The sequence below is a fragment of the Myodes glareolus genome, chromosome 3, assembly GCF_982192425.1.
Source record: "Myodes glareolus chromosome 3, mMyoGla1.1, whole genome shotgun sequence".
NCBI lineage: Eukaryota > Metazoa > Chordata > Mammalia > Rodentia > Cricetidae > Myodes > Myodes glareolus.
The window spans coordinates 95,073,376-95,099,419 of NC_142028.1; the positions used below are offsets into that span (position 1 = coordinate 95,073,376).

General features: G+C 38.9%; 1 protein-coding gene across 2 annotated transcripts; it reads left to right on the top strand.

Annotated features, from left to right (window-relative positions):
• Positions 1-227: 227 nt before the first annotated feature.
• On the top strand, positions 228-26,044 carry LOC125412382 (cytochrome P450 2J4). 2 transcript variants are annotated; one of them, XM_048453114.3, is made up of 9 exons: positions 229-665; positions 7,226-7,388; positions 11,348-11,497; positions 11,902-12,062; positions 16,233-16,409; positions 18,693-18,831; positions 21,748-21,935; positions 23,593-23,731; positions 25,555-26,044. In XM_048453114.3, exons 1-9 carry the CDS (start codon positions 456-458, stop codon positions 25,731-25,733), a joined length of 1,506 nt encoding a protein of 501 aa, XP_048309071.3. In that variant the 5' UTR covers positions 229-455; the 3' UTR covers positions 25,734-26,044. The 2 variants fall into 2 exon arrangements, with proteins under 2 accessions (XP_048309072.3, XP_048309071.3); XM_048453115.3 differs by lacking the exon at positions 23,593-23,731 and having other exon boundaries at positions 228-665.

Genomic DNA, 26,044 nt, shown 5'->3' on the forward strand with positions numbered 1-26,044 from the left:
TGCCCTTTAAAACCATGCTTCCTGTGTGTTCCCCTGGGAACCTAGTGCCAGGCACCTGGCTGGGCACAGCACTAGCCACTATAGAATTACTCCTGGACACCTGCAGGGCAAAACAGGGCCAGAAAGTGCCTGTGAGGGAAGGTTGGGGAGGAAAGGGTAAAAGCTCTAAGCTCTGAGGGGCGGGGCGGGCCGGGGCGGGGCGAGGTGAAGAGCTCTGCGTCCTTGATCAGAGCTGCTCCCACAAGCTGATTGGAAGCTACTCCAAGAAACATTGGTGGGGCAAGGAAGAAAGTGAGAGAGCCCAGCTGCAGGGAGAAAAAAGAAGGAATACAGGGGAGTGAACAGGAAGGGACTAATGAAGGGATCGGTTATGTGAGGAGCCCTTGGTGGTTAACACCTGGAACTTGTCCCAGCTAAGACTCTCATTCCTCAAAGAACCGGTTTCAGTTCCAGCCATGCTAGCTGCCGCGGGCTCCCTGGTGGCTGCTGTCTGGGCTGCGCTCCATCTCAGGACTCTATTACTGGCTGCTGTCACCTTTCTGTTCCTGGCTGACTACCTCAAAAACCGGCGCCCCAAGAACTACCCACCGGGTCCGAAGGGTCTGCCCTTCGTGGGCAGCATTTTCCAGTTGGACTTTGAGAAGCCCCACCTCTCAATACAGCCGGTAGGATGGGCAAAGGGTGCCTAGCTGTGTCCTGATGTAATCCTGAGCTACAGGAACAGGGAACATTTCAGTACTAGGACAGACGACCAGGTTCGAAGAGTGGTGGTGGCAACCTGCTATCCCAAACGAAAACCGTGTGTTCTCCTTTAAGAAATATGCTGTTCAATTTTCAAATAGTTGGAGATAATTCTTACCCTTGTACTTCTGGGTTTTAATTTTTGTTGTAATTCTTTTATTGTCAGAGAACGCACTGTATATGATTTTTAATTCCTTTAACTTTTATGATCTAAGTCTAGGTGTATTTAAGGTATGGTGATATATCTTGACAAATAAGCCCTCCTAACTTCAGAAATGTGTTGGAAGGTGGTGCCTCCACTTATTTGGTTAAAGTTCTTGTTGAGAAAAAAAAAGTGTATTTTTCTCTTGACTGGAGTTTTCTACAAATATTAGTTCTCTCTTATTAATCCTTGTTGCTTTTTTTTTCCTTCTACATCCTTGCTGACTTTTCCTCTACTGATTTTATCAACTCCAGAGAAAGATGCACTGAAATCTCCAGCTCTGCTGGGAGTCTGTCTGTCTTTCCACTCAGTTCTGGAAGCTCTCCCTTTCTATTGGAAAGACAGTCATGTGCACTATGTACACATGTAGGAATGATGTGTCTTTCTGGTGAATGACCATCTTCCATGTAATGTTCCTCTTTATCCATAGAAATTTTCCTTGCTTAGATAGTGAATCCTCCAGCCATGTTTAATTATCCCTGTCACTTCCCATCACATGTGAAGACTGAGTATGTCTTATTATATATTTCTATTTAATGGTTTAAGCCGATAATTTTTCTTTTTTTCCCACCTCTGTTTTTTCCATTATCCCTTCCCTGTGTGTTTCTTGGACACTCTCCAAGTAGATGCCTTTTTATTCATCTTTTCTCTTTACATCTACACTGTCCTCATAGCATCTGCTCTGTGTTACTCAATATGCACACGCAGCTCATGAGAGTTTGCTAACACCATTTTCCATGTGAAGTGAAGAGACTACATGGGGGAGCCCTCTCCCCTGTATGATGCACTGCCCCAAATATTGTCCCCACTCACTGAGACCCACATCCCACACTGCCCTGCTCTTCAGTGTCAGTGCAGCTCGGACTCAAAGGCACAGGAGTCTGTTGTCATTGTCACTAGCTGTCTTTTCTCTGCCCTTTCTAGTTCATCACTTCCTTTCTGACCTCAAGCACTTTCTTTCTTCATTCCCTCAGAGGAGGCTGTCACAGAACGAAGATTCTTAGCTGTGCCCTCCACATAATGTCTTTCCCCTCCTTTCGACACTGTCTTTACCCTGATTGTAGTACACTGGGTTGATTATCTGCTGCACCTAACATTTTTAGATGTCCTCCCACTTCTTCTGGTCTTTTGATTTTCCTATAAGTAGCAAGACATTCTCTCTCTGCTTTCAAGACATTTCTGTGTTTTGAATTTTCAGGCTAGTCTTGAAAGTTTTGCTTTTCACTTGTCATTTATGCTGTTGAGTTCTTTAGGGTAGGTTTGTATTTTGCCAGACTAGGAAGTTTCAACCATACTTCAAGAATTTTCTCTTTCCTGTTTTTTGGGAGACATATGTTTAATGAGGCACAGTTGTGATGTCTCTGGTGCTGGGTCTTCCTTTTTGCTGTCTACTCTCTCTGTGCAGTACAGGGTGAACCTACTTCTCACATTACTAGGCCTCTCTTCTAAAGCACAACCCCAATTTATAAATTGTTGGGGTTACTTATTATTGGTTCTGTTGACATATTTTTATGACAATGAAGCTAAGGTTTGTAGATTTGAAAATAGATACAGAAAATATCACCAGTTTTCTTCCAAATCACACATATGGAAGAATCAGAAACCAGATTCAAGCAGGTTATATACCTTCCAATTTAATGTCTTGAGCCCCAATGAGTCATCTCTATTAAAACAGAAAAAAAAAAGAACCAATAAACTCTTCAAACTTCTTGATTGAAATCAAGGGAGTCCACTTAATGCTTTTGGTGGTGAAACTTCTGAGACTAAAACGTACTTGCCTAAAAGGTAAGGCCTAAAAGAAGCCTTGTTTCCCATCTAATTTTTCATGGAGCACTTTCTAGCTTTCCCTCATCAAAAAACTGACTGACCCCGGCAACAATAAGAACTGTTCTGACTTGCATGTTGCCTAGAATTGTAAACTTCTTGCAGTTGAGAACTTTCAAATTCCCTATCACTTGAAGTGACCTTTGGCTGTGTGTTCTCTAACAAGACTTTTCTCACGGAGGAAGTAACCTTTATGTTCCTGCATGTACTCATTCTTCAGTCTTTGTATCTGTATGGTGTGATATCACAGCATGAGTATTTTAACCTTAACACTATATATGTTTTGCTGATGACCTCACCATTTAAGAATTGGTTCCAGTACCATTTCCCTTAGATGACATTGTCTTCATCTCAGTTTCTAACAGGACTATAGTAGATGTCGTCTTAGGCTGTGCATTGCACATTTTCTGCACTCTAAGACTCTCTGAGAAGATGGTCAATGAGAATGTCACCCTGAAGAGGAGTTAATGTACGAAGGAGTGTACACAGTTGTGCTTAAATGAGTTCATGTGCACAGCATTATAGTGAAGAGCAGATATAAACTCTGAAATTTCAAGGAATACTGTAGTCTTCTATAAAGTCTAAAAAGTACTGCTACCAAGCGTTCCTTATTATGTCTGTAGATTTATTTTATGTTTCCTTATTGAATAGAAAGTGATTTTTCAGCTTAAAAAATATATACTGTTTTGGTTAGTTTTAGTCCACTTAACAAAACCTAGACATTACCTGAGGAAGAGGAAACCTCAATTGAGGGGTTGTCTCCATCACCTTAGTGTGTGGGACATTTGATTTTGGTTGTTAATTAATGTAGCAGAGTCCAGTCCACTGAGATGACATCATTCCTGCACTTGAGGATGGAATATAACTTGTAAAAGTAAACCCTTTCTTCCCAAATTGTTTTGTCAGTGATTCATCACAACAGAAAGCACACGAGGACATGTACATACTAAAAAAAAAAACCCACATAAGAACACAATTAAGCAGAAGAGACAAAGAATTACTTCTCTACAAATAAGACCACTAACACAATCTCTTATGTACCACCATGTACATATACTTACCCACTCAGAAATAATTTCATTTAACTTGTTCATCTATGTTTTGAGATTTTATCATAATAAAAATAAAGTTACAGTGCCACTGTTTAAGGATGTTTTCTGTTTCAGAACTTCTCTGCATTGAATACTCTCTGTAATAAACTCAGGGACAGGAAGAAGACAGTCAAAGCCCTAAAGCTCACTGGCCAGAATGCCATGCCTTTTCAGAGCTAATGAAATACACTGACTCAAACAAGCTAGCAAGGTGGGCAGCTACTGAAAATCATACCTGAGGTTGACCTCTGGCATCCACACACACAAACACGCACACACACACACGCACGCACGCACACACGCACACAAGCACACACACATTCCTAAAAGAAAAATGCTAAACTTTAAAGTAACAAAGAATATGCAGTTTTTGTTCTTGTACCAATTAGGAAAATACACATGCATTGACACACACACACACACAGAGCTCACACCTCACTACACAGAGCTGTAAGGATTCAGATGATCAGACCTTCTCATATACTGCTAATGGTGGTGGGAATTTGATGCTATTTTTTATTTTCCTTCCGGATGCCCCTTTTCTATTGCTTCTAAAGGGCTTCAATAGAACCGGTATGCCATTTGCTTTCATGGATCATTTATCTCATTAATCCAATGCTTCTACTTTCTCTTTATTCAAGACGTGCATCCCGCCCAACATTGTTCTACAACAATCCACTTGGAGATTTACTTCTACTATTAAATTTTCTGTCTCCTATTTCTTTTGTCACATTTATATCTCTTATTTCCATTTATTGTTGGTTTTCCTATTGTTATTTTCCATTTTAACTCTTCTACCCCTTTGAGTCACCTTTAAGAAAATACACTTTTGTTTTAATTTTTTAAATGGCTCACTCAATGTGTAGTGAAAACTGTGCCCTACCTGCCTTAAGACATATGCCAAAGGGCCTTCTTGCTTATTTAATACATTATTACATTAATTGGCTGACAGACCTGACATGGTTGAAAATTATAAAGATCAGGATCTGCTCATCTTCATTCATTCCACAACAAGATAAAACTTATTGGTTCACTTGTGTTGGACTGGAAACATACAGGGGCACAGAGAGGGCAAAGGTGGAAAGAACATTGACCCTAGTGCCTAGTCTCAGATGCTGGATGCTGGTGCAGTACAAGGAGAGAATCTATGTGGTACACACTGCTAGTTAGGATGCACTTAAGCTGTATTTTATAAGTTGTTCCCTAAACTTCATGGTTGATATTGAAAGTTAGTCAATGAATTTAGTAAATAAATGTAATCAATAAAATCTCATATACCCTAACAACTCACCCACACACTGATTAAGATGAATTTAGCTTTTTCTTCATTTGTACATATCTATTACTGGCATCTCTTAAAAGAAAAGGCATATTCTTGTTGGCTCTGTCTTATAAACCAGACAAGTCAGATTGTGCTACGACCCAATGAAGTTAGCAAAGATTCTGGATAAAGAACTAAGGAAGTACAGAGTCTAAGTAAGGGTCTATCTATAATATGGGGATAAGATCCTAGAATCTGATCAAATCATTATGTTTGTTTGACAGGACTCACAAAGATTCAAAGTTTTGTGACTAATAGGATAGGGCACAAGTAAGTGAAGGTAAGAGTAGGGAAGGAGACCACAGATAACTGGAGGATTGTACCCTCCTGTTTGGTACTACTGACAAGACACAGGATGAAAAAAGCAGAGGTGGGTCAATGCAGGACTGATTTGAGAACACACAGGAAGAAGAATCTTTGGAAATGATCACATACTCTCATCAAACTTTGCAAAACCTTGTGTCTTCTGCATCTTCATGTATGTTCTCATTCTCTCCAAATCCCTCTTCTTGCTCCCCTAAACCCTGTCACTCATATCCTAATGCCTGGTCCCCATCCTAACTGCCTCTAAACCCCAAGTTTCATAGAGATTCAAAGGTATTAATTTTCTGCAGATGTATATAACATCTGGCAGTGCCCCTCCACCAGGCAAGAGTCTTCTTTTTTTAGGCTACATTACTTCATTTGCAATTTATTTCCTGTTTAGAAAGATAATGAAAATTCTAACTATGGTAGAACAGTTATAAAGAACAAAGTAAAGCATAAAGCATACTGAGTACCCACTCAGTGAGGGCAGTCATCTGGACCTGATGGGTTATTTTCTTGGCTCTCACCGTACATTTGTATCCCCAGGCATTTGAACACAGAGCTCATTCATTTCTCAGAGATGCAGTCAATGGCTGGGTGCCTGAAACTAAACAAAGTGCTTCTCACAGTACCATTCTCATCCTTCCCCACAGAACTCTGCAGGGGGTGGGGAAGTAAATTTTACTTTTTCATAGCTGGTAGTCTGAGACATGGAAGAGAACACCTGCCATAAGAGGCCAGTTATTAATCCATGGACCCCACATGCTTGCATCATTCCAGATCTTCACAGATGTCTCCACTGCTATCCTCAGCCCCTTATTGTACAGTTCATATCCAGTAATGTTGGGGGAAGGCACAGTCTCCTTTGCTTAAATCGATGCTGAATATTGTGATTAACTAAGGATTCCATGGTTGCTATATCTGCCTAGTATACATGCATTTCAATCTTTCTCTGTACTGATGTTCTTTTTTCTCTGCCTCATCGAATGTCAAAAATTTTAATTTATAACCTTTAATATCTTCAAAAGACTTGCATCTTCATTAGTTAGTTTAGGAACAAGTTGAGTTCATTTGGTTCTTGTTGGCTAGATAAAAGAATGAAAGACTTAAAGGGAAATTTCTAATCCTGATATTGGTTGAAGTTTGGTGAAAGGAAAAAGAAATCAAGAACATTCTTATCACACTAAGGAACCTCTTTCATATACAAATAACAGAGTTCCCTTAGTGTTTGCACAATTCATCACACATGTACATCTCATGTTAAGCATGTTGATGAGTGTGGGGCATTATTTTCTGATTAAACCATTTTTTCTATGAGGATGTCCATAAAACTGCACCAACATCAAGCTTTTACGCACCCTCCTTGACCTTTCCCAGGTCAAATGTGTCACATGTTCTCCTTTCATTAGATTTCAGGGTGCTGCAGATTAGTGATTTTGCTTCTTTTTTGAAACTTATATCCTCACGTTTGTTCTAGGTAGACAAATGGTAGATGCATAGTCAGTTTATGAGACTTATATTAATAAACTTTTATATAATATAATAAAACTTTTTCCTAATATGAATTTGAGTTTAGTGCAGCTGAGAAAACCACAACTTCAGAAACATTTCCACAGACAATGGTACATCTCCCCACTCATAGAAACCTCAACATGAACCCCATTAGCTACACACATGCCTGCCATCCCTGAAAACACAGACACGGGCACCCTTAACTATAACTCTTGGTTTGTTTTTCAGTTTGTGAAGAAATATGGGAACATTTTTAGCCTGAATCTTGGTGATGTAAGTTCAGTAATCATAACTGGACTCCCCTTAATCAAAGAAGTCTTTACGCACATGGAAGAAAACATTTTGAAACGCCCTATCACTCGTACCCGAGAACGTATCTCTAATAACAATGGTAAGTTTATTGAGCAACATGGTGTGTGCATTATAGTGTTTTTGATATGTTAAACATACCTGTACCTAACTTTCTAACATGCCCATAAACAGTTCCACCATAATTTGCAGTACTTAAAGGAAGCAGAACATCATATTTCCTGAATGAAAGCACACAGCAGAGTACTAAACAGTGTCATCTCATTTCAAGAGATTAGAAATAACCACATCATGAATTAGCTAATTATAAATATGTTGGTGAGAAGGAACCAAAGCATCCAGTCACATTCAGACACACTCTGTTCTTACTTTCCTTTTCCCTTGTCAACCCTCTGTCCTAATAAAACTGGTGTATTCAGCCCCAACCTACTGCTGCTCTACTTGGTTTTGGCTTCTTGTACTCCATTATTAAAGCCATGTAACACAGAAGTCCCCAGCCCTCTAGACAGGGTTAGGCTAGAATAATATGAATACTAGATATTGTCATTAAATCAAGTTGTACGTTCCAAAATTAAAAACAGAACTTCAAGTATATTGACCTGCCAAACTGTCAGTTTTAGACATTTCCTAATTTCTCCTTCAAGCAATCAGTCATTAATTGTACATAATTAACTATGTTATCTGTTATAGGAAACACAGAGCTAGACATAAGTGATTCATAGTGCACATAATAGATAAAATCTCCATCTTTACATAACATATACTCCATAAAATGAAATATGCTGAGCCAATTAGCTAATTAAAATCACATAGAACTGCAAGGTTAAGGGTAAAATATAGTTATCGGAAGTATCAAACTTCTACTGTAATTCAGGAAAAACCCTCTGTAAGAAGAGATTCCCACATCACCTCCCCTTTTCTGTTTAAATAAAAAAGGTTTTAACTTTAACATAGTAAAATTACATATAACAAAACAGTTAGCAAGTAAGAATTACAGTTACAATATTACTATTTACTTTATCTTTTATCATAACAAGGAAAACTATAACTACTATCTATTTTTCTACTCCATCAAAGACTCCATAAGGATATACTATTATCTAAGTAAACAGGAAGTGCATTTTAAGCAACGTCCAAAACTCTAGAAATGACAGAGACATCTTGCTGCCTGGGTACTCACCCTAAGTTCCTCTGCACCATTGGGGCATCCATCTTCAGCCTACAGGCCAATAGTATCCAGCATAATTTTCCATGAAGCAGGAAATTTCAAAGACAGGTCTGACTATATTGGCAATTTTCCAGTCACTTTCTTCTGTATCCTACAAAATGTCTTGCAGAATCTTTCATGTAGCAGGAACTCCAAAGGATCATCTCACCTTTAGGCAAGTTCATCAGTTATTTCTCTGTGGATCCTGCATGTCCAGTTCATCTAACAACTCCATAAGGAGCCTCTTCAATGCCCATTTTCTTCTTGAAGTAGATTGATGCTGCCAGGAGCAGATATGTCTCACTGTCATGAAAAGTCCTAAATTTTTAAAACTCTTAAATGCCATATTCTGAAGATCTCTGAAAGATTTGAAGAATACCTTACTAACAGAAATATATCTCTCTATATCTAGAAAACTTAACTAACATGACTACAAGCTTGACTATTATAGATGAGTATCTATTAACTTATATTTCTTAATTATAGATTACATTTTAAATGAACTACACAAACACAATACCTTAATCAAAAGCAGAAATATATATATATATATATATATATATATATATATATATATATAACAAAATTAACCCTAAATTTATATCAATCAAGATCCGTATCAATACAAATTATTCATATCAATATCATACCCCCCTTTAAATGTAAATAAACATTTATAGACAGTATTTAGGAATATGGGCATAGTTTTCTTCATACTACTTTCTGCTGTTTGTGGGTGCTGTTAATCAGGTCTTTCATGGTGTATCCTGTGGGCTAGGTTCATTTCAATCAACAGTTGGATAAAGTGTTTTCTTTGGGGGAGTGTTCACAACAACCTTTCAAGGAATCTTGTTCCATGAAACCATATTGGTCTGGAAGCAATCTGCAAGTTCTTATCTTCTTTGGAAACAAGAGAATTTTAACAAATCAACATATCCTTAAACCCAAATTTAAAAGTCATGATACCTTTATATTCTGTTTTAGCTTAACAGCTCATACAGTGAAATGTCTCTCTGTATTTAACTCCTTCACAGTCAAAAAATTGAAAGAAAACATGATAATATACATAATTCAGACTCTCTGTGTATAATCCATCTTTATGTGGCTTTTTTTACTCCTTTTAATCTATGACTGTTTTTACTCTATCTCTTTAAAGACTTTGTTTTAATTTTTTTAAAAAAGCCATTTACTTTCTTTTTTTTATAACTCTCTGTACTCTTTTGTTTCTGTCTCCCAAGCCTATGTACATTTATCCAATACTGTGACTCATTTATAGGTCTTTTTTTATCTGAATTTGTCTTTATTGCAAATCTATAACTATTTTCTGACCAGAAGCACTTCTTAAAATGCTAAGCACTTATGAATATAAGCTGTGACATTGCTAGGTCAAATACAGTACTTCCTGCTTGCCCTACCTGGTCCAACATGGTGGAGCTGCTTGAGCCTCTGAGAGCCAAGCACACCTCCCCAATTTCAGACACACAACCAGTCCATGTCAGCATTAAGCAAGCTGCAGCAGTCTGCTCACAAACCCCATCCAAATGCTCCATTTTCTGCAAGAGCCAGAGGTCACACTGGAAGCATAGCCCAGAAAAATGGCATTTTAAAATGGCCACAGCTTTTTTTCCTGCTATGGCTATATTAGGAAAATCTCTCTTAAAGGATCCATATCTCTGCTTGCTTCTAGCAAACAGAGCCCATTCAAGAAATTCTGCTAGCAAAACATGTTTAACTCTGTTCTTTTGTGTCTAGAATTAATTTTTAAGCTTTCTTGGGCTTTTATGTAGATGTAGTTACCCACGTTGGCACACCAGTTGTTGGAGAAGGGGGTGCTTGTTTGTCCCAGCCACCCAGAACTGAAATAATCACACAGAAACTGTATTAATTAAATCACTGGTTGGCCCATTAACTCTAGCTTCTTATTGGCTAACCCTTACATCTTAATTTAATCCATTTACATTAAGCTGTATATCACCATGTGGTTGTGGCCTACCAGCAAAGTTTCAGCACATCTACCTCTGGCCACAGATCCATCATGTCCCCTGATTCTGCCCTTATTTCTCCCAGGATTCAGTCCAGTTCTCCCTGCCTACCTAAGTTCAACTGTGTTGACAGGCCTAAGCAGTTTCCTTATTCATTAATTAAAATCACAGCACACAGAGGGGATTCTCATATCAGAGCTGATGATTTCTTTGAACATTAAGAAATTGACTTGCACAAGGCATTGCATGTGCCATGAATTAGGTTGCAGATGCTGAACAGACTGAAATGTTTCTCTCCTGTTCTTGCTCTGTGGAATACTGATGATTCTTATCTTATTGATTAATTTTTTTTATATTTTAAAGCTTGTGTTTAATAGGAATTCTCTTATAGAGCCTTTTATACCTCTTTAATGTATATGCCTTGTGTTATCCTTTAGTTCATTCCTGTTATTCAACTTAACACAACTAAGTAGACTTTTGTATCTGCATTGGAACCAAGATGATATGAATTTGAACCAACCCCTGGGTGTTAAGCAATTGTGTTCCCTTGGAAAATTTTATTATATATTCTTCAATTCTTTGCAGCAATGGGAATGAACCTTTTGCTGGTTGGTAATAAACATGCAGAGACCTTAAAGAGTAGATTATACAATGCATAAGAAATACCAGTGTGTGATTTTGCTGATCACCAGGATGTTAGCCATCATGCTTCTTGCTTTGGGGTATTCTCTCTAGACAGTTACCGAATACCTTATTGGCCCTTCCTTTTTCCATTGCACATATGCCATAGAGTTCATGAGGCAATTTTAGACCAGAATTTCAGTATCATAATGCTGAATGTCTTTTTTTCAGGATTGGTCTTCTCCAGTGGCCAGACATGGAAGGAGCAAAGAAGGTTTGCCCTGATGACTCTGAGGAATTTTGGGTTGGGAAAGAAGAGCTTAGAGCAGCGTATGCAGGAGGAGGCCAGCTATCTTGTGGAGGCCATAAAAGAGGAGAAAGGTGGGCATTCCACAGGGCAGGGGTGGGAGGCAGTGGCCCTCTCATTCATTGAACAAATTCCTCCTAAATGTCTTAAGTGCTTTCCCTGGGTGCTGCACTGTGCTTTGAACTGAGGATTAGGCAATGACCATCTAGTCATGACTATGAGCTGGGAATTCTGCAGGTAAGCACACAGGTGGACATTAGACACACTGCTGCACCTGAGGCCTGGTCATCAGTTGAGCTTCCCAGGTATTAGCAGAGTCCCTGGATCATGTCAGTCCTTATGTAGTATGCTCTGAGCAGAGCCTCTTCCATGGTTCTTTGCAATGTGTGTTTCTCTGTCATATCAAGTTAATTTAATGTAGGAAATAGAAACAAATGAATAACTTTGAAAGACTCATCCCCCCTCTTCCCACCCCCAGGACAGACTTTCAACCCTCACTTCAGTATCAACAATGCAGTTTCCAATATCATTTGCTCTGTCACATTTGGGGAGCGCTTTGAGTACCATGACAGTCAGTTTCAGGAGATGCTGAGGCTACTGGATGAGGCCACGTGTTTGGAGGCATCAATGATGTGCCAGGTAAGCCCTCTTCTTTCCATGTCTTTCAAAAGTATTGTGAGTAGCATTTTGTAGCTAATCTGTAATATTTAAAATATTGAATTTCATCCAAATATATTTCAAGTCCACCTCCTGGCTTTGATATTTTGATATTTATATAGGTCTATAGACATGTCTCTGGGAATGCTGGTATCTTTTAGAGAATGGAAATAATATTGTTTACTTGGACTTTATTTTTTTTCTGCCACTCTCTTCTTGCATTAGTCATCTTTAGCAGGAACTTTCTAGCACATCTCTTTGTACCCTGTTCCTTGTTATCTGTAAACCAGCAGTGCTCTTACTGATTGTTCTGTTGTTTTATCTACAGTTAGATAAATGAGTTGTTCCTAGGTTTAGGGGTTATAAATAGTAGTTTTATATCAGTGTCTATGTGGTAAGTTTTAAATAATAGTTTTATATCAGTGTCTATGTGGCACATCCATTTGTCTTATATTTGCATCTGAACATATAATATAACTAAATATTTAGAAGTGCACTGTACCCATCGACATGATACAATCAGTCTAATACCAGAAAATATAAACCTTTGAGGTTTTAATGACACCTCCATCTGTGGCCCATTTTCCATGTCTATTCCTTATAGCCACTCAAATACTCTACATATCTGTCAGCCACACCCATGACTATGGAAGGCAGTTGTATGTTGAAATTGACCACAAGGGTTTGATGTTATCTAAATGGTTTGTCTTCTGCTAGGCCTGCCGCAGTATTCCCTCACTAACTTCGTGTATATACATTGGAGAATGTGTGTGCAAATGTTTGTGTATTTTTCCCACATTTTCAAGACATTGTACTTAGTGTATGTGAATGTGCATGTATACATTTGTTACATGTGTGGGTGCATACAAGTCAGAGAACAACTTTCAGGAATAGGTTCTCTGCTTCCATTATGTGTATATCACAAATGTAAGAGTGTGTGCATGTGTATACCTTTGTTTGCAATTGTCATGATTTATTAACTGTTGCCCTCATGCAATGTCATTATGCTTCCGACTCTTTGGATTTAAAGCCTGTTTTAAATCAGATATGAGAATTGCTGTGTCAGCTTGTTCTACTTCTGTTTGTTTCTTTTCTTTGATTCTTGATTTGTGGTGAACTTACCCTTAAGGTGTATTTCAGAGAGACCACACAAACTTTGATCTAGAATTTAAATTTGGTCAGCTAGTCTGTGTCTTTTTTTAGCTTGTTGGATCCATTTATGTTTATCATGATTATTGAATCATAAAGACTAACGACTGTGGTTTTATTGTTTTTCTTCTTGGTTAGATCATTTATACTTTACTTTCTTCCCTATTACTATTAAGGATTACTTGCTGTCTGTGTTAGGCATGATGGATGTTCCCCTAGCTCTCATTTTCTCAACTATCATTCTCATGAAATTTATTTTCTTTTGTGTTCTCATAATTGACATTCTTTTTCTTCTGTGTATTATACTCCCCCAAACACCTTCAGTATTGTTGAATTAGTGCTTCTGAATTGCTTTGGTTTACACTTTTCCTAAAACATTCATGATTTCCCATCCATTTTAAATGATAGAAATTCTGGAAAAGGGGTCCATGTTTGACAATTACTTACTTTCAGAGCATAACCTGTGTCATATCATGTTTTCTTGGCTTGGAGATTGATGATAAAAACATTTGATACTCTAATTTTTATGACTTTGCACATGAATTAATGTTTTTCCTTACAGCTTTTGCATTATTTGACACATTTAACAAATTACAGGAGTGCTTTTCTCTGGACTGTTTATTTTAAAGGTGTAAATACCACTTGCCTTTGAAAATCTATTTCTGTCTCTAGATTTGGGGGAAATGTCTGCTATAAACTCATTGAATTGATTCTCTGTGCACTTACTGTTTATCCCAGATCTCTGATTTCTTATCTGTGACCATGTAATCCTGTGGTAGCTGAGGTCCAGTTTCTGATTGTATCTCTGAGTTCTTAGGCATTATAGTCATGCCCATTATTCCCTAATGGAATGAATGAAGTGTGTCCTCAACATTGGGCTCCATTCCTGATAGATAGTCTTCTGCATAGATTAGTCGGTTGGTGATGAATTTTGCTGTGTTATTGATTCACTGAGCTATTTATTTTCACCATTTCCATTTTTTAAAAGCAAAACCTCAGTTTCTTGCTGAATGTGTCTTCCATTTTGTTGATCTTTTTCAACCAATTTGCTGATTTTCTCATCCATTTTGCTGACTTTTTTCTTTTTATTGTTGCCATTCTTCCCCAGGTCCTTTATTGTATTTATCTGCTTACTTATAGCCTCCAAGCCACTGATCATATTTTGTAGAAAAGTTTTCAGTTTTTATGTAGCATTGTACTTGTTTCAGTACCGGTGAATGCATTAATTCAGGAGTTCAGGATTTTTAGTGGTATTCAACTCGCTTGTATTTCCATATTTCTTGTGTTTCTGTGCCACATTATGTGTTCTCTTGGACACTATTCTGGAGTGTGTGCAGATAGTAGTTGTTAATATTTTGACTTTATCATATTGTGAGTACATAATGCTTCCAGAAAGAATGAATCTGAAGCACAGAAACTGGTCCTTCAAAAGCTCATTTTTCTCTTGAAGACTTTCTGTTCCTATGCATGGACTTTTCCATAATGTACCCCAAAGGGGTACGTATCAGTTTCCTCCTCAAATTCAGGGCTGCCCTCACTAATAACTGAGGAATTGGTTAGTCTGACTTACAGGTATGAAACAAGCATAAAGAATGAGATCAGTTGCACTTATTTCCTGCACTATTTTGTATCCTGTGTTTTAACTCTTGGTCATTGTAGCCCAAACCCAGCAGCTCCATTATTTTGCTTCCAGTAATCAGAGTCAAAGAAGTAAGGGGGGGCCAGTAAGTACCAAGCTCACTTCTAGATGTGGGTGTCAAGGGGAAAAAATCTTAGAAAGGAGTTAAAGGTGGAAGAGACTGATAATAAACATTCTTGGAATGACTGATTACATCAGACACTTTGATGGACAGCTGCAAAAGTGTACTGATTTTTTTACCATGATTTTTTACATATAAAATGATGCAACATGGTGGCTGCAAGTAGGCACAGAGATGTCCAAGAAAAGATAGATAGTAGTCCACCAGACATCTGTAGAATGCTTTGAGTATCTCATGCTGTTCAGTGTTTGGATACAGGGAGACCCCATTAGCATACTATGTGCTTTCAATACTATTAACACTGTTAGTCTCATTATTATATCTGCTACAATTCATTGTAACTAGAAGGCAACAGAGGAATAAGTCACACCCTTGTCTGTCTCATTTTAAATCCTGTTGATTTTACATTGTGTTATGCACTACAAATTTTATAGAAACATCAATCACAATTAGCTTTAATTTAGTAAAGATTGCAATCTTGCCATATGGGGTTTAAACCATGGCGGGGTAATCAGAATGTGCAGTTACCTGTGCAATACATGTTACTGGTAATTTCCCAGAGAGAAAATAAGTCATGACAGAGAAATCGAAAGATGAAAAAAGTGCCTGTTATTTTAATCAGGTAAAGGATCTGTAAGGAGACTTGAGCAGTGATTTCATGAAGTGAAGGACAAGGCTATAACTATTTCAGCCGCATTTTCTTTTAGGCACCATGAATAAGGGCCTAAGACAGAAATGTCCTCAGTTTGGTATCAGAGGTTGCTCTGGTGGGAGGGCCTAGAGAAACTGGGACAATCATGAAGATCTGGGGGTTTGCAACTCTGTAGGGCTTTCAGGTAAATAGTAATATCTCTGACTTTGAGTCTAGGGACAATCCTTGAATATAGAAAGTCACAAGGTCAAGCATGTGGTTACATTGATAAATTTTTTTCCTGGAAATTATATGCAAGCTAAGCTGTAATGGTATGAATAGTATAATCAATAAATTGAATGCTCTCCTAATATCCAGAGAGAGATGGTGTTGTGTAGCAGATAGCAGGCAGCTAGGCTAGAAAGAAGTGTTCTGAAGCTGAATACACTCTGCACATCAGAGTAGAAATGTTTTGGAGGTAAATGAGATGGAAGAGAAAAGCTGGCCCCACAATTTCACAGTAAGAAACAAAGGGAAACCCAAGAGTGTAGTTTTAAACCTTGTAAAGTGGCATCATAGTGTCCCATTGACTGCCTTGTTTTTCCCAATCAGCTCTACAATATTTTCCCATGGATAATGAAATATCTTCCTGGATCACACCAAACAGTTTTCAGAAACTGGGAAAAACTGAAATCGTTTGTTTCTTCTATAATTGATGATCACCGCAGAGACTGGAACCCTGATGAGCCAAGAGACTTCATTGATGCTTTCCTCACGGAAATGACAAAGGTGGGGAAGATGCTCCTGTGTCTTCTTAAACACAATGTAGTGGTTTAATAGTTTTCAAGTGATCATGCAGCAGGCTACCAAAACATTAGTTAAGATGACACAGCTTTATTCTCTTACAGTTCTTATGATCTGTTCTTCCTGTTGGCCACATAAGGTTCTTTAAAAGACTATGGAAACTATATGGCCCTGTATTTCCAATCTCCTAAAGCTGACAACATTTTTGTGTGTTTGCTTGCTTGCTTATATTTTTTTTTTTTTTGCTTTTCAAGACAAGTGTTCTTTATGTAGCACTGGCTGTCCTGCAATTCACTCTGTAGACCAGGCTGGTCTTGTACACACAGAGACCCTCCTGCCTCTTCCTCTTGAGTTCTGGTACTAAAGATGAGCACCACTACACCTGACTATGAGGGCACTGATATCTTTTGCTTTGGTTTCTTTTTTTGATTTCAATTCCAAAATTGTAACATCTCTTTTCCTCTTATCTATTTGATTGTGTTCCTCAAGCACCTTCTCATAAGGATAGTTCAAAATAATTGTACCCTCTCAAATTATCTACATAGCCTATTTTAGATTTTCAAGAAGCATGTAAATGTTCCAAAAATGAAGATATAGACCTCTTTGTCCATCATTGCTTCTCATACCCTACCCCCTGTGAGTGAAAACAGTATTAATATTAACCCAGTGGTGCCATTAGAAATAAATGGTTTCCTGCTTGTAAATAGTAGATACTTCCCTTTCATGCCTCTCCTTAACCTTTACTCTTCATTTGCCTTTTATTATTTATGTAGGAAATATATACAAAGTGAAAGTAGCAATTTAACATCAGAGTTCTGTTTTTGATGATTTCTTCTAAGGCCAATCATTCAGTCCCACTCAGCCCCAACTGCAAGACACGGGCAAAGTTCAATTGAATGCTAGAGTCTGGGTGGGTCATCTGCTTTTCCATAATCTCCCATCCTATCATGTCCAAGCAAACAGAAAGCAGCTGAATGGATTTATTTGATACTTTTGCATCTGTGACAATAATAGGCAGAAGGATTTTAAGAGGCTCATGGTTTATTTTGTCTCATATTTTCAAGGGGTATTGGTCCATCATGAAAGACAATACATGAGAAAAAGATGTGGTTGTGCCTGTTTGTGTCATGGTAGATCAGGAAGCAGAAATTAGGCAGGGCCCACGGCTTTGCTACAACCATAGGCTTTTTAGTGACTTATTTCCTCCAGCTAAGCCCCACCTGCCAATGTTCCAAAACATTCTAAAATAGTTCCAGCAACTAGGAACCAAGTATTCAAAACATGAGCATATAGTGATCAGTTTAGGATCAAACTATAACACTATTTTTTTAATGTTTTGATCTCAATACACATCACTGAATCCTTCCTATGAACTTTGACTCATGGATTCTTTCTCTGCCCAGGGGGAATCCATTAGTAAAATTGTTCCCGTGTTCTAGCAAAGTTCATCCTCCTGATATAGTATCAATAGTAGCGACATTTTATCTCAAGAAAAAATGGCAAATAATTCACTATATGGAGTGCAGGTGTGAGACCATCAACATAATGAGTACTGTAAAGAATTACGATTATATAGTAAGTTGGTAAAGATGGAATTTTATCCCAAAGAATAATTGATGGAATAACAAGGTTTTGCCTATGAAAGATTAATGTGGCTATCAAAGAATAAATACGCACAGATAATTCCTTCTGAGATCAACAAAAGCATTTGTAGAGTATTTGATATGTCTCCTGTATCTCCTACACTTGATATGGCATGTTAAAATATGAGTATTATTCTCTTCTTATAAACTGAAGCAGATAAAGGTAACGTGAACCTCTTAGGTCAGATAGTGACTTAGTGATGTGGCTGATAGTGGAGTCAATATGTGTGTGTCTTTATCCTGTCATGTTATCATCCTACTAAAGCTTTTGCAAAAATAAAGTCACAAGAAAATAGTTGTCTTGCTATTCACCCACCTGAGTATCAGAAATTTTGATTAGCCTCCAGCACTTGGAACAGGAAAACGTTTTCTGAGGATATCAAAGTGATATCATTTGAAAGAAGTCCTATTGAACTCATACCTCAGGGTGATGAAGATCTTATGTGCCAGTGTCTGTATTGTTGCACTAAAAACAATAGATAGCTCATGAAATAGTTGCTTTCTGAGAAGGTCAAGGGGAATATCATTTTAAATGCCTGCTTCAAATGTGATCCCTAGCATCAGAAAGCATGTATTGAGACATCACAAATCTTCTGAATCAACAAGGACTCATTGTCTTTTCCAGTACCCAGAGAAGACTACAAGTTTCAATGAAGAAAACCTCATCACGAGCACTCTGGACCTCTTCTTTGCTGGAACAGAGACAACATCCACGACCCTGCGCTGGGCTCTGCTCTACATGGCTCTCTACCCAGATGTGCAAGGTGAACAGGTGGTGACCTCACTGGACAAAGCAGAATTTTGGAAGCCATGGCTTAGATGGTGCCAGAAGAGAACATGTTGCTGTAGTGGGAGAGGAATAGGCCTTCTTTTCATCCTGGCCACCCTGCTAGCTTACACCCGCAATAATCCCACAGAAATTGCATTAATTAAATTACTGCCTGGCCCATTATCTCTAGCCTCTTATTGGCTAACTCTCACATATTAGTTTAACCCATCTCCATTAATGTGTATTGGCACCTGACTGTGACTTACTGGCATGAGTCTAACCAGCGTCCATCTTGGGCAGGAGAACCATGGCATCTGCCTGTCTCTGCTTTCTTTCTCCCAGCATTCTGTTCTGTCTTCCCTGCCTACCTGTGTTCCGCCCTATCAACTAGGCCAAGGCACTTTCTTTAATGACCAATGAAAGCAACACAAATACAGAAGGACCTCCTACACCATGTTGGAGTGGGAAGAAGGGCCATAGCTGTGAGGCAATATGCCCTGGGTAATGGGCATGTCCTCTACATGTTCTCTCAGGACTGAGACAGGTCCCAAACGTGCAGATGTTTACAAAGTGCATCCATCCTTGTCCCTCTTCCACTGTCAGTAGACCTTCCTATCTTCCTCTGAATTCTGTCCAAACTCTGTTCTTGTGTTCAATGCACTGTGATGTCACCTTTCTGCCTTTTCTATCACAGTTTTCACCCATTCTAGAAGAATCTTCTCAGGTACTACCTCCTGAAGTCATTTCAAATCTCTTCATGAGTTTGATAACTGGGGAATTACTGTTGTTTTCCTCTAGAGATGACCAGATACTCTTCATATCTCTGCTGGATACCTTGTTTCTCCCTCCACTGACTGGCATTCATCAGGGAGAATGGTCCATGCTATTATGTCAGATTCTAGAAAAGTTTAATGATTTGAGGATAGGAACATTTTTCTTATTTATTCTGTTTTTTAAAATATTGAGTAACAGTTTATCCATGAGGTAGAAAATCAAGTTAGTCAGTACACGCCAATGATTTTTGCAGTAAGATGAAATTTGAATAGAGAAAATCGGAGTGCTTTGCATGTGGTAAAGAAAAATTTGTTCAAATAACTACCCCCTTATGTGTGTGTATGTGTGTGTGTGCATGTGTGTGTGTGTGTGTGTGTGTGTGTTTGTACATGTGGAAGCCATAGCACAGTTTCAAATTATCACTCCTCAGGGACTATCCAATTTTGAGACAGGTTCTTTCATGCACCAGGAACTTCTCAAATAACCTACACTGCTTGATCACTAACCCATGGGGCTCTGTCTGCCACCAACTCTGTAGTGCCCTGGGATTAGAAGTACATGCCACCAAACCCAACTTTTTTTTTTAAAATAAGAATTATAAGAATCAGACTCAGGTCTTCATGCTTGCTAGGTAATCACTTTACTGACTGAACTATCCTCCATGCCCAATTATTTTTCTTTTTTTATTCAAAATGCATATGTGTACCTCTACTTATTTATATGCATACTGAATTTCAGTTAAAATATGTATTGCCTGGAGAATAATCTTTTTAAGTTTTAATCCTACTGAGTTAGAACAGATACTTGACCTCTAGAATAACAGCTTCAAAATATCAGAAAATAAAAATAGGAATCCAGAAGATTGACCTTTTTAGCTGGATTACTGTTTAATCTCTATGAGCATATTGGAAGAAAGGTAACAAACACTATCACTCATTATTATGATTCTATCTTTTCAGATATATTTCAAGACATCCTTAAGATAAGGCTCAGTTATTCTTATTAACCAGATGTGGAAACTGAAATATAAAGAATTTCATTAGCGATGTTGTGCAGCGACTTCTTGCTATCCACTGCCCATGCTGATGTATCTCTTTGATAAATGAGAGCCAGCAGATACACTGTGATCTGCATGTTCATATACTCTCTATGAATCCAATTGTTGCAACTTAATTACCAGTGGAATGGTGCTTGGAGGTGATTGACCCTATGAAGGGAATAATTGCCTTTAAAAGAGGTAGCAGAGAGGTCAGGCAGACAGCTCAGGAGGTAGGGGATCTTGCTCCTTCACCATTGTCAAGAGTGCAGTTCCCAAAACTCACATGGTACAATACGAAAAACAACTCCCTCAGCTGTCCTCCACTCTTGTGCCACGAGACATCCTCTTCTGACAGAAATAAACTATTATAAAACATATTAACCTTTTATAAAAGAAGAATCAGAGCGACTTATTTCTCCCTATGACATGTGGATTCAGTGAAGCTTTCTCATCAATGAGACAGAAAATTGTTCCTGCCAGGTAAGAAGCAACTTGGTGCCCTGCACTTAGCATTCCCAGGCTCTAGGACTATGACACATGAATGTGAATTGTTTGTACTGCTCTTTGGGAAAGGAACTTACTCATACCAGACTAGGTGCTGCTCTGAGGTTGCCATGCTGATCATAGGTATTCAGTTCAGAAAAGTTAGGTTTATGTTGTAGGCTTAGAGAAAAATCACTGAATTGTTGATTTGTCCTTTAAATCAATTTTTTAAAGGGTTAAGGATACATCTATACAGCTATGTCACTAAAATGAAATAAAAGCAAGACAACTTCATTATTATTTTTTGCTTTTCTCTTTTTCACTTTTTTGTTGATTTTTATTGAGCTCTATGTTTTTCTCTGCTCCCCTCCCTGTCTCTCTCCTCCCCTCTTTAACCCTCCTTCAAGGTCCCCATGCTCCCAATTTACTCAGGAAATTGCTTTCATCATCGTATGCTTGTATCTGTAAACACATTCCTAGAGTTAATCAACTAAAGGCAGCAGAAGTTCCCTGACTGGGGTCAGAACCATCTTTCTCTACTTCCCATGTAGATTAGGTGTCGTAGGAAGAAATAACTAAATTTGAAAATTAATAGGATCTCCTGTTTTCTTTCAGAAAAAGTACAGGCTGAGATTGACAGAGTGATTGGCCAGAAGAGACAGCCAAGCCTGGCTGACCGGGAGTCCATGCCCTACACCAATGCTGTCGTCCATGAGGTGCAGAGATTGGGCAACATCATCCCTGTGAATGTTCCTAGGGAAGTGTCAAAGGACACCAGTTTGAATGGATTCCACTTGCCAAAGGTAACTTTGCGCTCCCAGCCTTGGATATCTCTGTCCTTTGTTTACTTCATCCTAAAAACCCAAACTAAAGGTGACGTATATTCCTTCCTCAAGAGATCATTTAAATTGGGCAGAAAGATAGTATGCCTTCTAAAATACTAGTTTTCCTCCATGCCTCTAAACAGATATCTACATATACAGTGGGGAAAGAAGACTCCTTGCCCAAGTTTAGGCCAAGCCTGGCTTTGTTCGCTAAAGGCATCCTAGCATCTTCCCATGCTAATGTGGGCTAACAAAGTCAGCAGTTCTCTGCTAGATGATACCTGAGAGAGCAGCTCTCAAGACCAAGGGACTGCAGGCTTGGGCTAGAGAATGCTGCTACACGGGCCTTGAAGTACTGAGTTAGAAATGAGAACGAAACTTGAGGCACTTGCGCTACCATAACAGTGAAAATGTTGTTTCTAAAACAGCAAACTGCAGGCTTATAATTTACATACAAATGATTTCTGTCTCATGAGGGAAAAATGCAATTTTAGAAAGGGGCAGAGGTTCAACAGTTTCTAAGTGATACTTGTGTGCTGTTGACTCTTAACTCCGTCACAATATCTTTGTCACTTTCCTGAATAACTATACATCTCATGTTTGAAATTAAAAAGTGAGGCTTAAGAAAATTAGATTTGCATTAAATCTCTCTACTATTAAACATAGTGGGGAATCTGGGAGCAAACCTGTTCTGATTATTCTGATCGGCCTATGCTTCCTCCATGGGGCTTGCTGTATTCTGACATTTAAAAGATGTCCTCTGATATTTCTCCATGAATCTCTGTTAAAACCCATCTCTTTATAGACTGGATCCCCATCACATCTCCCAAGAATCTCAAGATCTCTGCATAAGGTTTCCTGAAACTTACACCCTCCACACCACAAAAGATGGTTCTGACCCCAGTCAGGGAACTTCTGCTGCCATTCGTTGATTAACTCTAGGAATGTATTTACAGATACAAGCATACGATGATGAAAGCAAACTATAGAGTGTGTAATGTAAGAGGTGAAAGAGTCATCATGTTCATGGCACACTTCACTGTTAGCTGTGCAGCAGATGTGGGTCTAAGATGCACTAAGGTGGTTCTCAGAATCAGGAATGGACATGACAAAGTCAAGAGAGACCGGAAGAACGGGTAAAGTCACTGATAGGGTGGGTGATTCAGTGTGATAAAGGGCACACTCTGGAGAGTTCAGGCACCATGCTGGGAAGCCGGATGAAATAGCTTGCAAACTCTGCTTTCTGGGTGTGCTTCTAACCCAGAGAACTGGGTTCAGAATCCTCCACACTGAGGGTTAAGAATGGAAAAACAGAGAAGGAAGGCTCATCTTTCCTTTCATAGACTTGCCCAGGTCCTCTGAGTAGGAGGTGCCTCATTATTCATATTTTGATGCTAACATGACTTTCCCTAGACTTGTACAAACTTCTTCTGATAGACTTGTATTCAGCATTAAAGAGCAACCTAATGGACTAGAATATCCCCAGAAGGCACTCACAGTCAATGCAAAGTTGTCTCAACAAATGAGAAGGTACTAAGTGGGGAGAGTCATTCATGAGAGCTCAAGAAGTATCTATATTTATCTCCATGAATGTCGTTCCATATATCAAAGCTTGACTCTTTACCATCATTTCTAGGGCACCATGCTTCTAACCAACCTGACTGCACTACACAGTGACCCCAAAGAGTGGGCCACTCCAGAAACCTTCAATCCAGAGCACTTTTTGGAGAATGGACAGTTTAAGAAGAGAGAATCCTTTCTGCCGTTCTCAATGGGTGAGTTGTCATGAGAGGACAGAGTTCAGAGCTCCACCCAGCCATTCCCTCCTCTCATCCCCATAATCCTCGCTTTAATGAAAATACCTCCAGATTGACCAGTGCGACTCCATTTTGTGTTTGGTTGAAGTCCTGCATTCCCTGGCCTTAGCCCCACTCAGACTCCCCATTGCCCTAGCTGGATGTTTCAACTTTCATCATATTTTCCCCAAACATTAAGAATAGACATGTATAATGTGCTCCCTTTTCACTAAGGTGGATATGGGACACCTTTATAAGATTTTTCAGTGTCCCAAGTTATTTTCAAAGGATGCACTCTCACAGGCAAATGAAATTGATTTAAAATGTGATGGTGAGGAGAAATGCATCCTGGGAAAATTTGAGAGATCCTATCTTAAATTAAATAATTACAAGAGATAAAGTGATATAGCTCAGTGAAGGCATACTTTCTAGAATATGCAAGACCCTAGATTCAGCAACTACTAGGGAGAGAGAGAGAGAGAGAGAGAGAGAGAGAGAGAGAGAGAGAGAGAGAGAAAGACAACAAGTGAGGAGAAGGAGACAAGAAAAAAGAAAAGGATAGGAAAGGAAAAGAGAAAATAAAGAAAAAAGAAATTCTTCTTCTCTAGTGTCAATTCTGACCCTAGCATCTATACTGGTCGGCATTTCCAAGGGATCGACTTTGAACACTGTATGTGCTCCTAGTATTAGTGTGATTCACAGTCACTCATAGTGCCAAGATGGCCTTTGTCAAGCTGGAGAGTGGGAAAAATGGAAATCAATGCTACTCAAAAAAACATTTGCCCAGAACCAGTCTGTACATCTCGGTAAACTTCTTCTTAGTCAGAACAGCAATTCTGAGGCTTTTGACTTGGCTTCGAATTTTACACTATTACTCTTGTTCTTTTCTTTTTTTCACTCAACACGTATCATTTAGGAATAAAGGAAGCTGGTAGCAAGTTACTTAAGGTACCTGACATAGTAACTCAGCTGGTAAATTTCTTATCTTATGAGCATAATGTCCTGATTTGATCTCCAGAAGCCCCACAGAAAGCTGAGTGTGTCAGCATATACATGTACTCCTGCTCGATGGCCAGAGACAAGAGGACCCTGGCACTCACTCACTCATTCACTGGCCTGGTTGCCAGGGACACTGTCTCCAAAATAAATACATACATAAATATAGTGGATGGCACTTGAGCATAAGCACACATTGCTGGCCACTAAAGTCTATACATATGTGCACACATGTGTACATACAATGGGCACACATATACACAAACACCAATGTGGGCTTAAAGATAGATTAGATACTATGTGGAAATCGGCAATGCTGTTGGGATACATGGTGAGGATGCTCTCTGAGGGAGAAAACAGTGGTGTGCTCGGGTTGTCCTAGGATTACCCGTGTAAACATTCACTGGAGAGACTGCCCTGTAAATACATATCTATAGACACATGTAGATAAATACACCGTGTGCATGTGTGTATGGTGTGACATGACCTAGAGCAATGGTTTCCAGCGTCATGTGAATGCTTCCTGCCTAGGTATTACCATCACATTAGTCAGTGCAAGGAAACAGGATACCTGGAAAAATGGCAAGGTGAAAACACAAGTGTGGGACATATTGTTGGGCCAAGGTCAGGAAATGCCACCTTGAATGGGGCTCTAGTGGCCAAATCAGGAAGGTGTTAGACAGAATCAGATGGACACAAAACTCATGGTCAGCTCAGTAATTGCGGTAAAAAGTTATGGGCATCAATCACTCCATAAACTAAAATCAGCTGAGAAAGTGACTCATCTTCTGTTTTGGTCTCAACAGGAAAGAGAGCCTGCCTGGGAGAACAATTGGCCAGATCTGAGCTGTTCATTTTCTTCACTGCTCTTTTGCAAAACTTTACCTTCAAGCCCCCAGTCAATGAGAAGCTGAGCCTGAACTTCAGAATGGGCCTCACCCTGTCCCCAGTCAGTCACCGCCTCTGTGCTGTCCCCAGACTGTGATGCTGGAGGAAGAAGGAGAAACAGAGTACAGGAAGAAATGATGGATGTCCTGAAGCTTGGGGCCTTGCTCCTATGAGAGGAGAGTGATGTCAGAGAATGACGGCGACTCAAGAAATAGTGAAGGAATTGAGCTAAAAACACTGAATCAAATTTCTGGACTGTTGACCTCTAATTTGGTGGTGGGAAAATCATTTATGAACTCAGAGGCATATCTTTTTATCTAAAAATTGCAGGGGGGAATGATGATTCTTCCTATAAAGAAAATGCACTGAAAACAAATTACTGAATTAAAAATGCGAAGTCCATCATGA